Source organism: Sarcophilus harrisii, chromosome 4, assembly GCF_902635505.1.
Source record: "Sarcophilus harrisii chromosome 4, mSarHar1.11, whole genome shotgun sequence".
Classification (NCBI taxonomy): domain Eukaryota; kingdom Metazoa; phylum Chordata; class Mammalia; order Dasyuromorphia; family Dasyuridae; genus Sarcophilus; species Sarcophilus harrisii.
The window spans coordinates 310,504,657-310,523,072 of NC_045429.1; the positions used below are offsets into that span (position 1 = coordinate 310,504,657).

General features: G+C 33.8%; 1 protein-coding gene across 13 annotated transcripts in view; it reads left to right on the forward strand.

The window, feature by feature from the left end:
• CEP112 (centrosomal protein 112) overlaps positions 1-18,416 on the forward strand; it is a 605,978-nt gene that overhangs the window by 410,366 nt on the left and 177,196 nt on the right. For all 13 annotated transcript variants that reach the window (XR_004233797.1, XM_031965673.1, XM_031965672.1 and 10 more), the window contains one exon: positions 5,059-5,121. Coding sequence is in view for 12 of the 13 variants with exons in the window: in XM_031965673.1 (XP_031821533.1) it covers positions 5,059-5,121 (63 nt within the window). In the remaining variant the exon portion in view is untranslated. The remainder of the gene's footprint in view (positions 1-5,058; positions 5,122-18,416) is intronic.

Here is an 18,416-nt window from a genome sequence, read left to right on the forward strand (position 1 = left end):
ATCTCTTTCAATAGGTGATCGATGAATTCTTACAATGTCTATTTACCCTCTGTTTCTGTAACATCTTGGCAATTCTCTTTGATGGTTTCCTGAAAAATAGTATATAGGGTCTTTTTTTTTCAATCATAATTTTCCGGAAGTACAATAATTCTCAGATTGTCTCTCCTAGATCTATTTTCCAAGTCTGTTGTTTTCCCAAGTACATATTTAACATTTTTTCAATTTTTTCATTTTTTTGGTTTTGCTTGACTAATTCTTGATGTATCACTGAGTCATTCATTTCCATTTGTTCAGTTCTGATTTTTAATGAGTTATTTTCTTCATTTACTTTTTAATTTCTTTTTGTAATTGTCCAATTGAGTTTTTAAATGAGTTGTTTTGTTCAATGGAATTTTTTTCCATTTCACCCATTTTGTTTTTTTAGAGAGCTATTTTCTTTTTCCAATTCATTAATTCTGTTTTTCAGGGAATTGATTTCTTTAAACACTCTATCTTTTAATCAGTAACATGACTTATCCTGACCCTCTTGCCAAGTTTCCCTTTCTTTTTCCCATTTTTCTTCTAGCTCTCTTGTAAGAATCTTTTTGATTTCTTCTATGAGATCCTTGTGTGGTGGTGACCAAATCGTATCCCCTTTGGAGTTTCATCTAGAGAAAAACTGTTTTTAGTCTCCTCAGGGTTTGAAATCTGCTCTCTTTCCATATAGAAGCTATGAATAGTTAGAACACGCTTTGCTTTTTTGTTCATTTTGAATAAAACAAAAACAAACAAACAAACAAAAAAACAACCTATTGCTTGCTTATCCAGGGCAGTGGGATATAACCAAGCTTCCTCTACAGACAACAGGAAGTAGCAGTGAAGCAGCAGTGGGACAGCAATGGCTGCACTGTGTCTGCACAGCAGTTGTACTCTGAGAGCATACCGAGTCACTCTGGGTGTTGGTTGGGTGTGTCCAGGTCCTGAGAGGCTCTAGTGTTTCGGAGTTATAGTCTTTGTCCCATCTGTTTATAACTTCTCTGATGATCTATTAGCTTGCTGCCAGAGCAAAGTAGCTCACACTGTGATAAAGTTCTCTCTGCAGATTTTCCACTGACTGAGATCACACCTCTCCCACTCCAGTCTGTGAGCTGCCTTCCGGGCTCTCAATGCCAACTTTCTTGTGCCTGTGCCTGGTTTAACCATCTCTGCCTGTGAGTAAAAACAGATCTTTTCTGGAGAATTTCGAGGATATCTTCTGTTGGTAGTGTGTTGTACTCCCAATATTAATGGTATTTTTCAGTCAAGCACTATTTCTGAGGCCTTTTATAAAAGAAGTAGTCTGAGAGCAAGGAAAAGCTTAGAATCAGGGTCCTCAAACTATGGCCTGTGGGCCAGATGCAGCAACTGAGGATGCTTATCCCCCTCACCCAGGGCTATAAAGTTTCTTTATTTAAAGGCCCACAAAACAAAGGTTTTGTTTTTACTATAGTCCGGCTCTCCAACAGTCTGAGGGACAATGAACTGGCCCCCTATTTAAAAAGTTTGAGGACCCCTGGCTTAGATAGATGCATGCGTTCTCTCAGCCATCGTGGCTCACTTCAATATTTTCTTAAATTACATTGTTTTTGACCTCTCTGAAGCATTTATCTCCATCCTAGGATTTCTCATATCTCTTTTTGCTCCCTCCTTGTTGATTTTTTTCCATTCCCATTATCATTTCTGTGAAAGTTGTTCCCTTAGGAGGAAGATCTAAATTTCAGTCTTACATTATGAACTTCTTTTCAAAGATCTTGAACTGGTTATACTTTTTCTGCCCCTCTTCCTCTAATCTCTCTATGAAACTTTCCTATTGCTGCTTATAGCTACTTACACTATAACACCAGCAACCCTGGTGTCATCTTCAACTCTCATTTAACCCACCAATCAGATGCCATATCTTGTCATTTCTCTCTTCATTATTTCTCTTCTTTTTAACTTTATCATGTCTATCATGGGGAATATGGGTTTTCAGGGAGGACTAACATCTCTCTTGTGAAAGCTTGCTGAATTCTTTTCAGGGCTGCTTATATACATTTAATATCCACCTTTCTCATAACTCCCACCTTTGACGCCAAGAAGCTCTACCATACACAGTGATCACACCCCAGTAAATCTGTTTTGTCAGGCTAAATCAGGTTCAGGGTTACCAATAGCCCTTAGACTCATCCATGAATGAGGGGATGTCTACCTCAAGCATGTGAAGACTTTCCCCAGTAGAACAAGTGAGTCAAAACAGTCTGTTCCAACAGCCATGAAGGTGGCTGAAGCAGGCATTGTGGAGTGCATAGAGCTTGGTCAGATATCAAAGATGCTATGGTTGTCCACTGCATCCTATACTATTACCAATTATTCTGACTTTTGTCTTATCAGTGGACTTCAGTGACTGTGGAAGAAAGAGTGAGGATGATGACTTTGTGCCAGTCTGCTTCATTTAAATCAATTCACTCACAACTCAAGACATCTTCCATGATATCATTGGTCTTCTTTGAAATGAAGGATGAACAACATCTATTAGTTACATCTTCTATCTACTCAGATGGTTATCACCTATTACAGGTTCAGATTATCTCTTGGCTGGACTATTCCAGTAGTCTCCTACTTGGTTTCTTTTCCAGAAGTCTTTCCCTAATTTAATAAATCCGTCCCCCATGTAGCTGAAGTGATTATCTTAAAGTCTGGTCTGGTCTGGTCTGGCCATGTTACTCCTCTGCTTAACGAGCTCCAGTGGCTTTCTGTCGTCACCAAAATCAAATATTAACTCACTTTGACATTTAAAGCTTTTTGTAACCTAGAACTTCCTCTCTTTGACGTCTTTTTACATATTATTTCCTTTCCATATGCTTTTCAAAACCATAATGGCCTTTTTGCTGTTCCTCACACATATTTCTTCTTCCATCTCTATATCTTTAGACTGGTAGTCCCCCATGCCTTGAATGTTCTGCTTCTTCAATTGCCCTTTTAAGATCTTGAACTGATTGTCCTCTAAGCATTTCAAAGTCAAACAAAGCAGAATTTATTACCTTTCTCTACCACTGTCCTTATAGCCACTTAGGCTTTATTAAAGGCTCATTGTTGATTGATTCTATCAGTACAACATTAAATGTGACTATCTTATTCTCTGTCTTTTTTTTTTATCAGCCTACTTCTTTCATACATATCCATTTATTCCAATCAATCATCATTGGTGATTTTCTATGGCCTACTTATTCTATTCTTTGTTGAATTCAATTCAACTCAGAACAAATGTCTACATATTAAATTTGCAGATTACACCAAACAAGGAAAGATAGGTACTATTGGATGACAAAATCAGGAATCTTCACTCTTGAAAGACTGGTACATTAGGCCATATCTAAAATGATAAACTTTAAAACGAATCAATATAAAAGTTTATACTCAGGTTAAAATTAAACAATTTAGCAAAAGATGAAGAAGACATTGCTAAGGACCAGCTTCTTTGGGAAAGATGTTATTATTTCAGTGGACTACAACCTCAACAAAGGTCAATTGTGATTTGGAACCCAAGAAAACTAATTCACTTTTAGACTACATTGAAAAACATAGTGACTAAGAATAAGAAAATGATAACACTATATAATATTCTGCCCTGGTCAGACTGTGTCTATATTTAGTTGTAGATGCTACATTTAGGAAATAAAATATTATACTGGAAAGTGTTCAGAGAAAGAAAGCTGGAATTATTTAAGGGCCTAAATATCATACCTTATAAGGATCTTTAGAGAAAAAAACTGGTGACTTTTAACATGGAAAAGACTTTGGACATGATAGCTGTCTTCAAATATTTGACATGCTGACAGATGGAGGGTTGAACTTGTTCTTCTGGGATCAATAAATGAGTTATGAAGAAACCAGTTTAGATTTGATATAAGTGAAAGTTTCCTAATAATTAGACCTATCCTTAAATGAAAAATGGTGCCAAAGGGAAATTAAGTGTTACCTGCTTTTCTTAAAAGAAATATTGAATGGTTGTTCTTGGGGGTGTGCTGTCGAGGAATTTTTTTTTTCTTATTATAGTTTGTCCTTGATGGCTTCTTTCTAATTTTGTTATTATATAAAATGAGTTGGATTAAATTGAAATATGTACAATACATCTTTCCATTGCCTTTTAAGATAGCTGAAATTTTGATTCTTCTAAGATTGGTATGCCCCATTATTTTTAGCCAAGTAAATGCTTTTCCCCTTAGATATTTCAGAAGAAAAGTTAATAACTCAAATATTTATGAAGTATATATAACATGAAATGAACTATTCTAAGCACTGAAGATATAAAATTTTAAAAAATGATCTTTCCTGTCAATTTAAGAACTTGAGGCAGATATATAAAAAAGATAAATAATAATTTAATCATATGCTAAATGTCAAATGTGTAGTACAATAGTCAGCACTATTAAAAAATCAAAGGAGGAAGCTCTTGGAGTAGGGTGTGGCAGGTTATATAATTTTTGTAGTTATATGCCACAGTCTTAGCATGCAAATTGTTTGATTTAGGAATTTTGTTGATTTTTTTAATCACTAAATTATAAAATAAATGTCACATTTCTAACATTATTTGAATTTTTAAATTTTTAAATTTTCAAACTAAGGGGAAAGTTTATTAAACTTCCTCATCAAAACTTTTCCTCATCTCTTCTTCTTCTTACTCAATATTAATGCCTTCTTTTCCCATTCACTTCTTAGTAATTTTTCTTCTCTCTCTTTCATACTTTTGGTATGTCTGTACCTCTCACTTTTTCTCTTTTTAGCCACTGAATTTGCATGTTTTTCTAATAACTGGCAACAAAGATACATTTTTTTTGCCTTTTAAGTGATGAATAGTTGGCTTCAGATCAAAGACAAACTGTGTAGTTTTTGTGGCTGCCACAAAAGAGTGTTGTACTTGGCAGCTATCCCAGCTGCTTGGTGATAGGCATGTCAAGAGAATGCCAAGCATATAGGTCAGCAGTGAAGTGTCTGGACACGTTCTTTAGCTAAGCTAATCTGGTTTCCTTTTATATATGTGTGTGTGTTTTTGTTTTTCAGGCCAATAGCAGGTTGAAGCAGATTGAGAAGGAATATAGTCAGAAGTTTGCCAAATCCTCACAGGTAAGCAAAATTTTAAAAGAATATTTCACAGTAGTGATTCTCCTTTTGACAGTTAAAATTAATTCCAGAATACTTCCTTTCTGTGTTTTGTGGGTCAATGTCTTGTTCACTTATTTTTACTGGAGATGCAAATAATCAAAATAAGAGTTTCTTATTTTAAATGTCATGAAAAAATGTTTGAAAATTAAATATGTCAGTCCCATAATCCCTTTTAATATCTGCTTTCATATCTTTGGGTACCTTGTGAAACCAGTCAGTGCACTTTAGCAGCCAACACTGTAGAATATTTCACAATGGAGGTTACACAAAACTCCAACCATGGTCTTAGAATCTGGATGATATCATATTGTGCTTCTTTATACTTTGGTACATTTTGTTGAATTTTATGGCTGATTCTCAGTAAAATTTAAAAAGTAAAATACATCTCGGCTGCATCAGTAGCTCACCTGCTAACTCAGGAAGCAATATAGCATAGTAGGAGAGTTATTGACTTTGATTTCAGAAGAACAAGGTTAAGATCCATCCTCTGATAGTTATTCCCTATGACCTTAAATGGGTCACTTAAACTCCCTGACCTTTATGTTCCTCCTAAAAATTAAAGAATGATCCCTGAAGGCTTCCTACTATAATGCTTTTAGAGAAGGGAAAATCATTATTTCTATCCAATCAATTATTTGCTACCTATTTATTCATTTAAAGGTGAGTCAGTGATATAGATCCCCAAGAACAATGGAAGAATCTTATCGCTTGCACTACTAGATAAGTTAGAATTTTATAGCAGTTTGACCTAAACATATACTGTATGTAGGAATGCATGTAATATAATATGTGTATTTTTTTTGAGACAGTGAAGCATAAGGCATAGTACTTAGAATATAGGCCTGATGTCAAATACATATATTTGTGTACAAACTGTGTACAAATTCTACCTCTGACATTATCTATGTGACCATAAACAAGTTCTGAGCATCAGACACTTCTCTAGTAATTATTTACTAAGGTCTTGCAATCTGTAGTGGTAGAAAGAGTTTTCATATCGATTAAATCACAGTAACATATTTCTTAAGACGATACATAGATAATGAAAATTATTTTCCTCAGCATGGCTTTCAGAAAACATGAACAGAAACTTTTGTTTTAATCATATCTGGATATTAGAATTAGTAGCACTAGATAAAGGGAAACACAAATGTAGCCATTCAGCCACTGTCTTTTTGAGAAGTATTTTCTAGTTTAATATATAAAATGTTGGATTTGGCTTATCATTATGAACAATGAAAAAAAATAATTCACAACATTTTTTAAATAGTTGCTGTTTTTTAACTAAATTTAAAAACACAGCACATGGCAATTTTATGTCAGGCACATGATATTCCATTTCCTTCTTGTTCTTTTTGAATATATTTTTCACTTTTCATTTGTTTTTAGTGCCATGTATTTCTAATTGGAAGCAGAACATTTGTCCCAAAAAATTGGTTAAACTATATTCCTCAGATTTCCCTCACATTTAATTGGTAAAATGGGTGCCCAGCTATGCTAAACCTAATTGAGAGAATATTTTAAAACATTCCCCTTCCCTGTCCCCAACGAATATAATAAATATTTAAATTCTGGAAAGTTAATAGTCCTACTAAAGCCATGAAGCTGTAAGATCTAGTGAGCCAGGTATCATTTATGATTCCAGGAGTTACCCTTAAAATTTGAAAAAGATAATATAGCTTCCAAATTGTTACCTATCATGTACAGTTTAATTTATTCCACAAGTACCATCCAGTTTAGTATGTCTCTTTTTAGCTCTTCTGTTTCAGATTAAACCCTTAACTGTGCTGCCATTCAAAATATGCAATTGGGTGAGTTAAGGTTGGAATTTTAACCTTTATTCTAGATTCTTTTACTTTCAAGAGCTTAAATTAGACCACTATCATTTAAACAATGTCATAATTGCTTAACAGCATAACAGACCATTGCAACTGTCATAGTAGTGTGCTGAGATATATTACTTTAGTGTAACTCTCCCTGACTTCTCAGTTCTAATGTCATACACCAAGTTGACATTTCAAAACATTTCTTTCTCTAACTGAACAATTAGTTGTTCTTTTTGTTTAAAATGGAAAATTAAAACTGTCTCTTATTTTGACAACCATAGTAGAAGGGACACTTTATACAGTTCTCTAAAAAGATCATAGTAATGTTCACTACAGAGATTTAACAGTTTTCCCCCTGATTTCTTTTGATCATTTTCATTAGCCTCATGCTCTGTTATGAATAAAAGTGAACACATTCCTTAGCTATGTGTTATAGATTTGTAACCAATAGTATAATTTAATGCCATCTTATTCTACTGAAATATTTAATTGGTCATTAGCTTATTTCCAAATCTTTAAATTTATTTCAAAGCATGATTTTTTTTTTTTTTTGGCAAAACTGCTATATCCCATACATACATACAATATTTGACAAAGAATGTGTAATATAGTTTTCCACATGAAAGAAAGCATTTTTTCAGAATACCCTGGACCATAATACTAGTTCATTTCTCCAAATCTGAATTTTATTACTTCTGCTTTCCTCTTGCCATAAACCTTCCAAAATGAGAGATACCTCTCATTTCACGCCCATTGTCATTTGAGAAGCCAAGTTAGTTATCTTTGCATTTTCAGTCTTAAGTCAATCAAAAGACAATTTAAAGATTGTTTTTATAAGAATTTATTTTGTTGACATACAGTCTTAAGTACATCAAAAGATTTGTAATTTTATTTTGTAAGTACTTTGCTAAAATAAATAAGAAATCCTCCATGCTTTGTAGAACATTTTATTTCTATGGCCAAAAAAAAAAAAAAATCCATTGCTTGGTGGCCAGCCTCTCTAACTTCCTTTCCATGGTTCATCAGATGCATACTCTCTTTGCAAGGTCTGTACATGAAGGCTTTCCAATTTATAGAACCTGCCAAAGCTTGTGTTCTACCAGCATAATTTTATATAACAATAACCAGAAAAGAAAAAAAAAAAAACACCCAATAATGACAATACAACACCCCTGAAAGACCAAATCATTTTCTGTATTGTAAAGGGTAAGGCCACAAAAAAGAATGGAATTCCATCCAGGGTAAGATATAACAAGACTTCTTTGTGCCCTGGTAAACACTACAGAAGATCTGGATAGAATCCTGAAACCCAGGCTATGTTGCCTCTGTTAACACCCTTCTTTGGGTTAGCACCCTAGCCAGTGTGTTAATACATTTCAGTAAATGGAACAGCATAGAATTGCAGACTGGCCCCACACAAAACCATTGTGATGATCACTTTGATTCAGAAAACATTATAGTGCCTGGATCTGTTTCATCTAATGGTAAGAAGGCAAGACAAATGAAAAAATCAAAATTAACCAGTGCCCCATTTATTGGAAATGCTTTGGTTCAAATAGAGCTAAAACAGGAAAAAAATGAGTGCACATAAAATGGATCTGAGTTGAACATTTTTATTAAATATCAGTACTATATCAATCAATACTTTATATGGGAAACAAATTCCATAAGTTATCAATAAAAATTTCCTGTTGTTTTTTGTTAGTGCTACACATGATTTAGCTTTAAGTTAAACAGCTTAGCTAGCTGTTTCTCAGTACTCGTACAAAATAATTTAAATTCTAAAACAAGATATGTGAAATAAGAGATTAAATTTAGGAGCTACTTAAAACTGAAGGTGGCAACCTTGAAGACTCTGAGGTGATTGAAAATCTTCACTTAATATAAAACTCCATAAATTATACCCAATCACAAATGATATTACTAAAGTTTCAAATGATTTTTTAAAAGGAGATGGACATAATACATTTTGTGTTTGGTAGTTATGTAAAAAAAAGAATTAAGAAAAAAACTTACACAGTAACAATATAAAATATATCTATATCTATCTATCTAAATATGTTTATATATTTCATATATATTTACAAAAGGACTCTCTCAGTTTCACCTGTAGTGCTGCTTCACAGAGCACTACCATGATTTCCTTCTCCTGCTATAAACACAAGCTTATCTCCATTCAATAAAAGTTCTTTTTACTATCCATTGTGGGTCTTGCTTGTCTTGATGCTCCTGTAATTGTAAACTAAGTCATCCATGGATTATAAAAATATTAAGGAACAAGAAAATAACATTCTAAAATGGAGTAATTTTTAAAAAACTGATATTTTTTTAAAAATATTTCTTATTAATAATAAATTTAAATTTACATGATATTTGGGTAACTTTACGAATTTGAAGAAACCAGTCTATCTCAATAAAATCATAAAACAAATTAAAACACCAAAATGGAGAATGAAAATAGATATTACTATTATTAAAAATAAAAAAATTAATCAAATAATTACTATACCACTTTTTTTTAAATTAAATCAGGCCTTATTTACATTAATCATGAAGAATAAAAAATTTCAATAAACTCACTGGCAATAAATTCTTTTTATATTTATTGTATTAAAGTCTTATTTACTGAATAACATGGAAGTTATTACGCATTAAAATTCATTCTTATTAATTTTAGGCCTATATCATGGTCATATAATAGATTAATTTTAAATATAATTGAAACCCTGGTTCCAAATTATTTTTGTAGGAAATCAGCATCAGAAATATTGGTAAATATTCAGGCTTTCTTTAAATATCGGGTCATACAAAAGTAATAATTCATTATTTTTTATAATACACCAATTTATTTCTGGATACATTCGGTTCATTACTGATGAAATATTAGTTTATTTCCACCCCCATCAAAGGTGCTAAAGTTTTTAAATATAATGATCCCTGGTTCCTGCCATTTAGTACATGGATATAGATCCAGTTTCTGAAATCACTTGGAAATAAATACAATTAATAATTTCCCTTTGAGCAATTCAGCCATTTCCCATGATGGATTCATTTCAGTTTGCTTAACCACCAAAAGGCTGATGTAATTGTCATACAGTTTTCCTTCATCCTTTCGAACAACATCAGTATTTTCCGTATCTTGGCCAATCTGACAAGTTGTGGTATTTTTTGGCTTAATTTCCAAATTTCTCCTGATTAATTGAACTGAGCATCTTTCCATTTGACTAAAATTCAATTTCCTTCATCTGATGATTATTGGAGGGTCGGGAATTCTTGGATCATTTTGCTGGATTTGAATAACCATTTTGAATAGTTTGAACTTGCTCAAAAAGGTTATCAAATTCTTCGTACCCTTCCAGGATATACTGGGATTATTTCCCAAAAGAATTGGGAAAAGGCTGATGCACAAAGTTCTTGAGACTTTTAGTGTTAGAATGGAAACTAATGATGCATTGGAGAATCAAGTAAATTATGGTATATGAAATTATGGGGAAACTGGTTCTGTAAAATGCCAAGGGATTTTCAGAAAGAAGCCTGGAGAAAGGAACTACTGGGTAATGAGCAATAGGCGGATATTATGCTTAGCCAACAATATCAGATGGATGAAACCAGTCTGATGGGAATAGCGGGTATCTCAGGGATCAACAAATTCATTTCAAGGCAGTAATGACTGACGATAGCGAAAAACTCTGGGGATAACAAGAACCGTCTAAATCCTATCCTTTTTATGCACAATTTTTGTTTCCTTCAAAGAATTGTACAATAATTCGGTCTGGTTCTTTGTGAACAAATTGTTTTGTTTACTTTTGTGTTGGTTATTTTAATATTTCTCTACTGGTCATCCTGCCATCAGGAGGGGGAAGGGTGAAAGTGGAACAAAGTTTACAGTATGTTAAAGTCCATGTAAATCCTGTAAATAAAGACTTTAATTAAAAAAATTTCTTCATCTGAGATTGTCTGTTCATTCCTTGACCTTTTCATTGGAGATGGCGATTTTTTATAAATTAGGTTAATTCTCTATATATTTTTGGAAATGAGGCCTTTATCAGAACCTTTGTGTAAAATATTTTCCCAGTTTATTTGCTTCCTTCTAATCTTGTCTGCATTAGTTTTGTTTTGTAAAAACTTTCAGTTTGGTATAATCGAATTTTCTATTTTGTGATCAGTAATTATCTCTAGTTCTGCTTTGGTCATAAGACCTTCCTTCTGAGGGTTATCCATTTCCTCTAATTTATTAATATTTCATTCTTATGCCTAGGTCCTTGAACCCATTTGACCTTATCTTGGTTCTAGGTTAAATAGATCAATCTAGTTTCATCATATTAGTTTCCAATTTTCCAACAATTTTAATCAAACAGTAGTTCTTATCCAAAAGTGGGATCTTTGGGTTTTCAAGACTAGGTTGCTATATTTGTTACTGTTTATCCCTTGGACCTAATCTATTCCACTGATCAACTAATCTATTCTAATAACCAAATAGTTTGGTAATGCTGCTCATAATATAATTTTAGATCTGGTACAGCTAAACCATCATTTGATTTTTTTCATTAATTCCCTTGAAATTCTTGACCTTTTGTTTTCCACATGAATTTGTTTTTTTTCTAGGTCATTAAAATAGTTTTTTGGGAGTCTGATTGGTATAGGCTAAATAAATAGATTGTTTATAATATTGTCATCTTTATTATTTTGCTCCCCTATCCAAGAGCATTTAATATTTTCAATTGGTTAGATCAGACTTAATTTGTGTGAAAAGTGGTCTGTAATTTTGCTCATAAAGTTTCTGATTTTCCCTTGGCAGATAGATTCCTAAATATTTTTATATCAGTAGTTACTTTAATAATTTCTTTTGTAACTCTGACTGTTGGATTTATTAGTGATATATAAGAATGCCGATGACTTATGTGGGTTTATTTTATAACCAGCAACTTTCTAAAGTTGTGGATTTTCTAATTACTTTTTAGTATAATCTCGGGTTCTCAATATACCATCATATCATTGGCAAAAGGTGATAATTTGGTTCCTCATTGCCTATTCTTATTCCTTTAATCTCTCTAGCTCTTATTGCCAAAGCTAGTTTCTAATACAATATTAAATAGTACGGTGATAGTGGGCAACCTTGTTTCACCTCAGATCTTATTGGAAATGGTTGCAGTTTGTCTCCATTACATATGATGCTTACTGATGGTTTTAAATAGATGCTGCTGATTATTTTAAGGAAAAGTCCATTTTTCCTATATCTCAAGTGTTTTAACAGGAATGGATTTTGGTTTTGTCAAATGCTTTTCTGCATCTATTGAGATGATCATATGGTTTTATTAATTTGGTTATTAATTGGCCAATTATATTGATAGTTTTCCTAATTTTGAATCAGCCCTGCATTCCTGGTATAAACCTACTTGATCATAGTGTATTATCCTGGGGATGATTTTTCAGTCTTTTTGCTAATATCTTATTTAAGATTTTAGCATCAATTCATTAGGGAGATTGGTCTTAATTTTCTTTCTCTGTTTTCAACCTATCTGGTTTAGGTATCAGTACCATGTCTGTGTCATAGAAGGAATTTGGTAGGACTCCTTCATTTCCCAATTTTATCAAATAATTTATATAGCACTGGGGCCAATTGTTCTTTAAATGTTTGGTAGAATTCACATGTAAATCCATCTGTCCTGGGGATTTTTCTTAGGGAGTTGTTTAATTCCTGTTCTATTTCTTTTTCTGAAATGGACTATTCAAACAATTTACTTCCTTCCTCTTCCTTAGTCTGGAAGTCTATATTTTTGAGGTAGTCATCCATTTCACTTAGGTTATCAAATTTATTGGCATAAAAGTTGAGCAAAATAACTCCTTATTATTTCTCTAATTTCCTCTTCATTGGTGGAAAGTTCTCCTTTCATTTTTAAGACTACTAATTTCATTTTCCTCCCTCCTTTTCTAATCAGATTTACCAAAGGCTTATCTATTTTATTGGCTTTTTCATAGAACCAACTCTTAGTTTTATTAATTAGTTAAATAGTTTTTTTACTTTCAATATTTTTAATTTCTCCTTTTAATTTTAGAATTTCAAATTTAGTATTTGATTGGGTTTTTTTTTTTTTTTTTTAGTTTTTTTAGTTTGCAAGCCCAATTCATTAATCTTTTCTTTCTCTGTTTTATTCAAGTAAGCCTCTAAGGATATAAAATTCCCTCTTATTACCGCTTTGGTATGTCTGGTATGATGTCTCATCATTGTCATTATCTTGAGTGAAATTATTCATTGTAACTATAATTTGCTGCTTCACCCAATCATTCTTTAAGATGAGATTGTTTAGTTTCCAATTACTTTTTGGTCTATTTACCCCTAACTTTTTGTTGAATGTAGTTTTATTGCATCATGATCTGAAAAGAAAGCATTTACTATTTCTGCTTTCTTGCATTTAATTTTGAGGTCTTTATGTCCTAATATATGGTCAGTTTTTGAATAGATTCCATGAACTGCTGAGAAGAAAGTGTATTCCTTTCTATCTCCATTCAATTTTCTCTAAAGATCTAACATACCTAATTTTTCTGATATTCTATTTACTTCTTTAATTTCTTTCTTATTTGTTTTGTGGTTTGATTTGTCAAATTCTGAGAGTACAAGGTTGAGATCTCCCACTATTACAATTTTGTTGTCTATTTCTTCTTGCAACTCTCTTAACTTCTCCTTTAGGAAGTTGGATGCCACTTCACTTGGTATATATGTTTAATATTGATATTGTTCATTGTTTATGCTACCCTTTAGCAGGATGTAGTTTCCTTCCTTATCTCTTTAATTAGATCAATTTTGCTTTTGCTGATCTGAAATAAGGATGCTACCCTGCTTTTTGACTTTACCTGAAGCATAATAGATTTTGCTCCAGCCTTTTACCTGTACTCTATATGTTCTCCTGCTTTAAATGTGTTTCTTGTAAACAACATATTGAAGGGTTCTGACTTTTGATCAGTCTGCTATCTGCCTCCCTCTTTATGGGGAGTTCATCCCATTCCATTTACGGTTAGAATTACTAAATCTGTATTTCCTGCCATCCTAATAACCCCAGATTATGCTTTACTTTTTCTTGCCTCCCCAACCCTCTTTCCTTTTTGAACTTATGTACCCCTTATCACGACACTTACTCTGTTTAGAATCCTCCCTCCCCCTTTAATCTTTTCCCTTCCTTCCCTTATTACTCTTTTCTTTTCCCTTTTCCTCTCCCCTTTTTTAATGGGAGAATTTTCTCTAAAACAAAATGTCAATTATTTTTCTTTGAGCCAACTCTGATGGGAGTAAGATTCACACAATGTTCCTCCCCTCTCTAAATTCCTCAAAATGATAAGTTTCCTTTGCCTCTTCATGGGATGTGGTTTCCCTCTTTTATCCCTCCTTCCCACCTTTTCTGCCCATCCCTTTTCCATATCTACTTCCCTTTTTTATGTTATATCAGTAAAATCAAATTATACATGTATTCTTTTTGTATATCCACAACAGAAATACAATTCTCAAGAGTTCTTTTTAACCTTTTCTGCATCTCTTGAGTTCTATGGTTGGAGATCAAATTTTTTGTTTAGTTCTGTTTTTTTCCTTAGAAACAAATGGAATTCATTTGTTTCATTAAATGTCCATCTTCTTCCCTGGAAGAAAATGCTCAGCTTAGCTGGGTGGTTTATTCTTGGCTGCACCCCAACTTCTTTTGCCTTTCGGAATATCAGATTCCAGGCCCTTCGATCCTTTAATATGGAGGCAGCCAGAAATTGGGTGATCCTTATTGTGGCACCTCGGTATTTAAATTGGTTTTTTTTTTTTTTTTGGTTGCTTGTAAATTTTTTTCCTTAATCTGATAGTTCTGAAATTTGGCCACAATATTCCTTGGGGTTTTTATTTTAGGGTCTCTTTCAGAAAGTGTTCAATGAATTCTTTCAATGCCTATTTTACCTTCTGATTCTATTACATCTGGGCAGTTCTCTTTGATGATTTCTTGTAAAATAGTATCTAGGCTCTTTTTTTCATCATAATTTTCGGAAAGTCCAGTAATCCTCAGGATTATCTCTCCTAGATCTATTTTCCAAGTCTGTCGTTTTTGCAAGTAGATAATTCATGGATTTTTCCAGTTTGTCATTTTTTTGTTTTTGCTTGACTAATTCTTGTTGTCTCAGTGAATCATTAGTTTCTATTTCTTCAGTTCTAATTTTTAAAGAATTATTTTCTTCATTAGCTTTTTTTACTTCTTTCTGTATATGTCCAATTGAGTTTTTAAAAGTATTGTTTTGGTCTGTGAAATTTTTTTCCATTTCACTAATTTTTTTTTTTTTTAGTGAATTATTTTCTTTTTCCAATTCACAGATCCTACTTTCTTGTGAGTTCTTTGTCTTTTCCATTTCACAAATCCTACTTTCTAGTGAATTCTTTATTTTTTCCAATTCACAATTCTTACTTTCCTGAGATTTTTTTACTTTTTCCAATTCGTATTTCAGGAAGTTGTTGCTCTCTTGTAAGGCTTCTCTTTCCTTTCCCCATTATCTTCTAACTCTCTTTTGAGACTATTAATGTTCTCTTTTATGAGAGCATCATGTAAAAGAGGAGTCTGGTGCATGTTTTGCTATTTGCTGTCTCTTCAGGTTTGCTGACCTGCTCTTTTTCTGCATAGAAGCTGTCTATCGTTCTTTTCATCTTTTTATTCATGTTTTAAAGCCTTTAGGGTATGCCTCCTAGGCAAGGGGGTTACCAGCTTCCTCTGCAGAACAGGAGAGATGTAAACAGTTTTCCAGCTCGGAGGTATGGGAGTGCTCTGAGTGAGAGTTTTCCCTTCCCCCAACAGTAGGTGGATTTAGCACTGGCCCAACTATGGAAGTGCCCAGTTGGGCTGTGTGGGTTAGCGATTGCCCTAGGCTAGAGACTAAGGGGTGAAAGTGTCACTGCCCCAGGCCAGAGACTCTTGTGGGGCTGTGGATATTAACAGCTGACTGCAAACCACCCATTCTACAGGAAGTCTGCCTGGCAGTCTCTGCTCCAGTGTCTCTGCGCCAACATCTCTGCCCGACAAATCGGCCCTGCGCAAGTTCTATGGCCCCAAGCCGAGCCCCCCACTGCGCAGATTGGAGGCTAACCTGGGCTGTGCCCTCCTGCGGTGTAGGTTCGCAACTGCCCCAAGGAAAAGCCCGTACTGGGGGTTGGGGCTATGAGCTCGTGCTGAGATCTGTGCTTTCACTTTCAGTTTGAGTCTCTCCTCAGAATCTAATTTCTCTCCCAGTCTATGCTGATCTCCCCCCTGGCCTGGGAGCAAACCTTTTTTGGTGAGATTGTAGATTTTCTTCGGCTGGTGAGTTATTATACTTTTTGTCTTTATGAATTGTAGCAGTCAAGACTATTTTTGAGGCTCGATATAATATTGATAAAGAAGGTAAGAGAAGAGCTTAGAAAGTCGTGGTGTGTCTTCTCCACCATCTTAGCTCTGCCCCTACCTAGTATCTCAATAGAAAACTTGATCATATTGCCTTTATCTTTGGATAAGAAAAAAAGAAACTTGGAAATTTTAGTGAACGTGCTTGAAAAGCAAAGAAAACTTGAAGATCTTTTGATTAATAAAATGGCAATTGCTCATTTCTTTAGGAACAACCTCCAAAAAAGTAAAGGGAAATATGTACCCAAATATAAACAGCTGAATCCATAGGTCAAAAAAGGAGGAAACCCCACTAAGTAAAAACTTTATGAATTAATGCCAGAGACTTTAAAATGTTCATTCAGTATGTCTCCCCTAGTAGCTCCCAACAGAGACACAAAGAATTTCTGAGCTTGTCCCTGGGACCTATTTTGGCGGGTACCCCTCTTTCCCTATTGAAGAGCCTCTGCATATAAACTCCATCTTCTGCTTATCTCCACAAAAGAAGTCTGAAAGTATTCCCTTATAACTGGAAATTTGGTTAAGGTCCCCCATTGACCAAAAGTCTTTCCTCACAAAAAGCAGCAGACTCAGATTTAGCCCAGCTAGATAAGAAAATGAAAACTAATGTAGAAATTAGGATGGGGAATCAGTGTTGGATTACACTTGACCAGGAGAAAAAATGAACCAATTTTTTTTCTTTTTGTGAGGCAATTGAGGTTAAGTGACTTGCCCAGAGTCACACAGCTGGAAGTGTTAAGTATCTGTGGTCAGATTTGAACTGAAATCCTCCTGACTTCAGAGCCAGTGCTCCATCCACTGTGCAATCTAGCTGCCCCAAAAGATAGTTTTCAACAATTACCTTTGCAAAATCTTGTGTTCTAAATTTTCGTCCCTCCTTCCTCTCTGCCACACTCCCTAATGCAGCAAGCTATCCAATATAGGTTAAACATGTGCAGTTCTTCTAAACATATTGCCTTATTCCTTATGTTGCTCATGGAAAATATGAAAAGTTAAAAAAACCTCTAGAAAGAAAAAGAAAAAAGAACAAATAACAAGAACAAAGGAGAAAATATTATACTTTGATCCACATTCACTCTCCATAGTTTTTTCTCGGGATGTAATTGACATTTTCCAGCCAAAGTCTATTGGAATTGCCTTGAAGCACTTTGTTGTTGAAAAGGGACAAGGCCATGAGAGTTGATCTTCACATAAATTTGTTGTTACTATATATAATATTTTCTTGATTCTGTTCACGTCATTCAACATCAGCTCATGTAAGTCTTTCCGGGCTTTTCTGAAATCAGCTTGCTCAACATTTCTTATAAAATAATTTTCTACTAGATTCATGTACTTGATATACCATCCAGCTGATGGGCTTCTACTCAGATAATACATTCAAAATAAAAACAGTCCTTCCCATTACAAAAAGGACTGCTACAAGCATTTTTGTATATATGAGTCCTTTTCCCTTCTTTAGCTCTTTGGGATACTAACAGTAGAGACACTTGAATCAAAGGGTATACAAAGTTTGATATTCCTTTGGGCATAGTTCCAAATTGCTCTCCAGAATGGTTGAATCAGTTCACAACACCACCAATAATGCATTAGTGTCTCAGTTTTTCCACATCCCTTCCAACATTTTTCATTATTTTTTCCTTTCATCTTGGCCAATCTGAGAGTTGTTAGGTGGTACATCTGTGTTGTCTTAATTTGCGTTTCTCTAGTCAATAGTGAGTTAGAGCATTTACTTGTGATTAGAAATCACTTTAATTTCTGCATCTGAAAATTGCCTATTCATATCCTTTTGCTTATTTTTTTTTATAAATTTGAGTCAATTCTTTCTATATTTTATAAATGATGCATTTATCAGAAATACTGGCTGTGAAAAGTTGTTTCCCATTTTTCTGCTTTCTTTTGAATCTTATCTACATTGGTTTTCTATGTGCAAAACTTTGCTGATTTAATGGAATCAAAATTATCCATTTTGCATTTCATAATGTTCTCTAGTTGTTCATTGGCCACAAATTCCTCTTTTCTCCACATACTTGAAGGT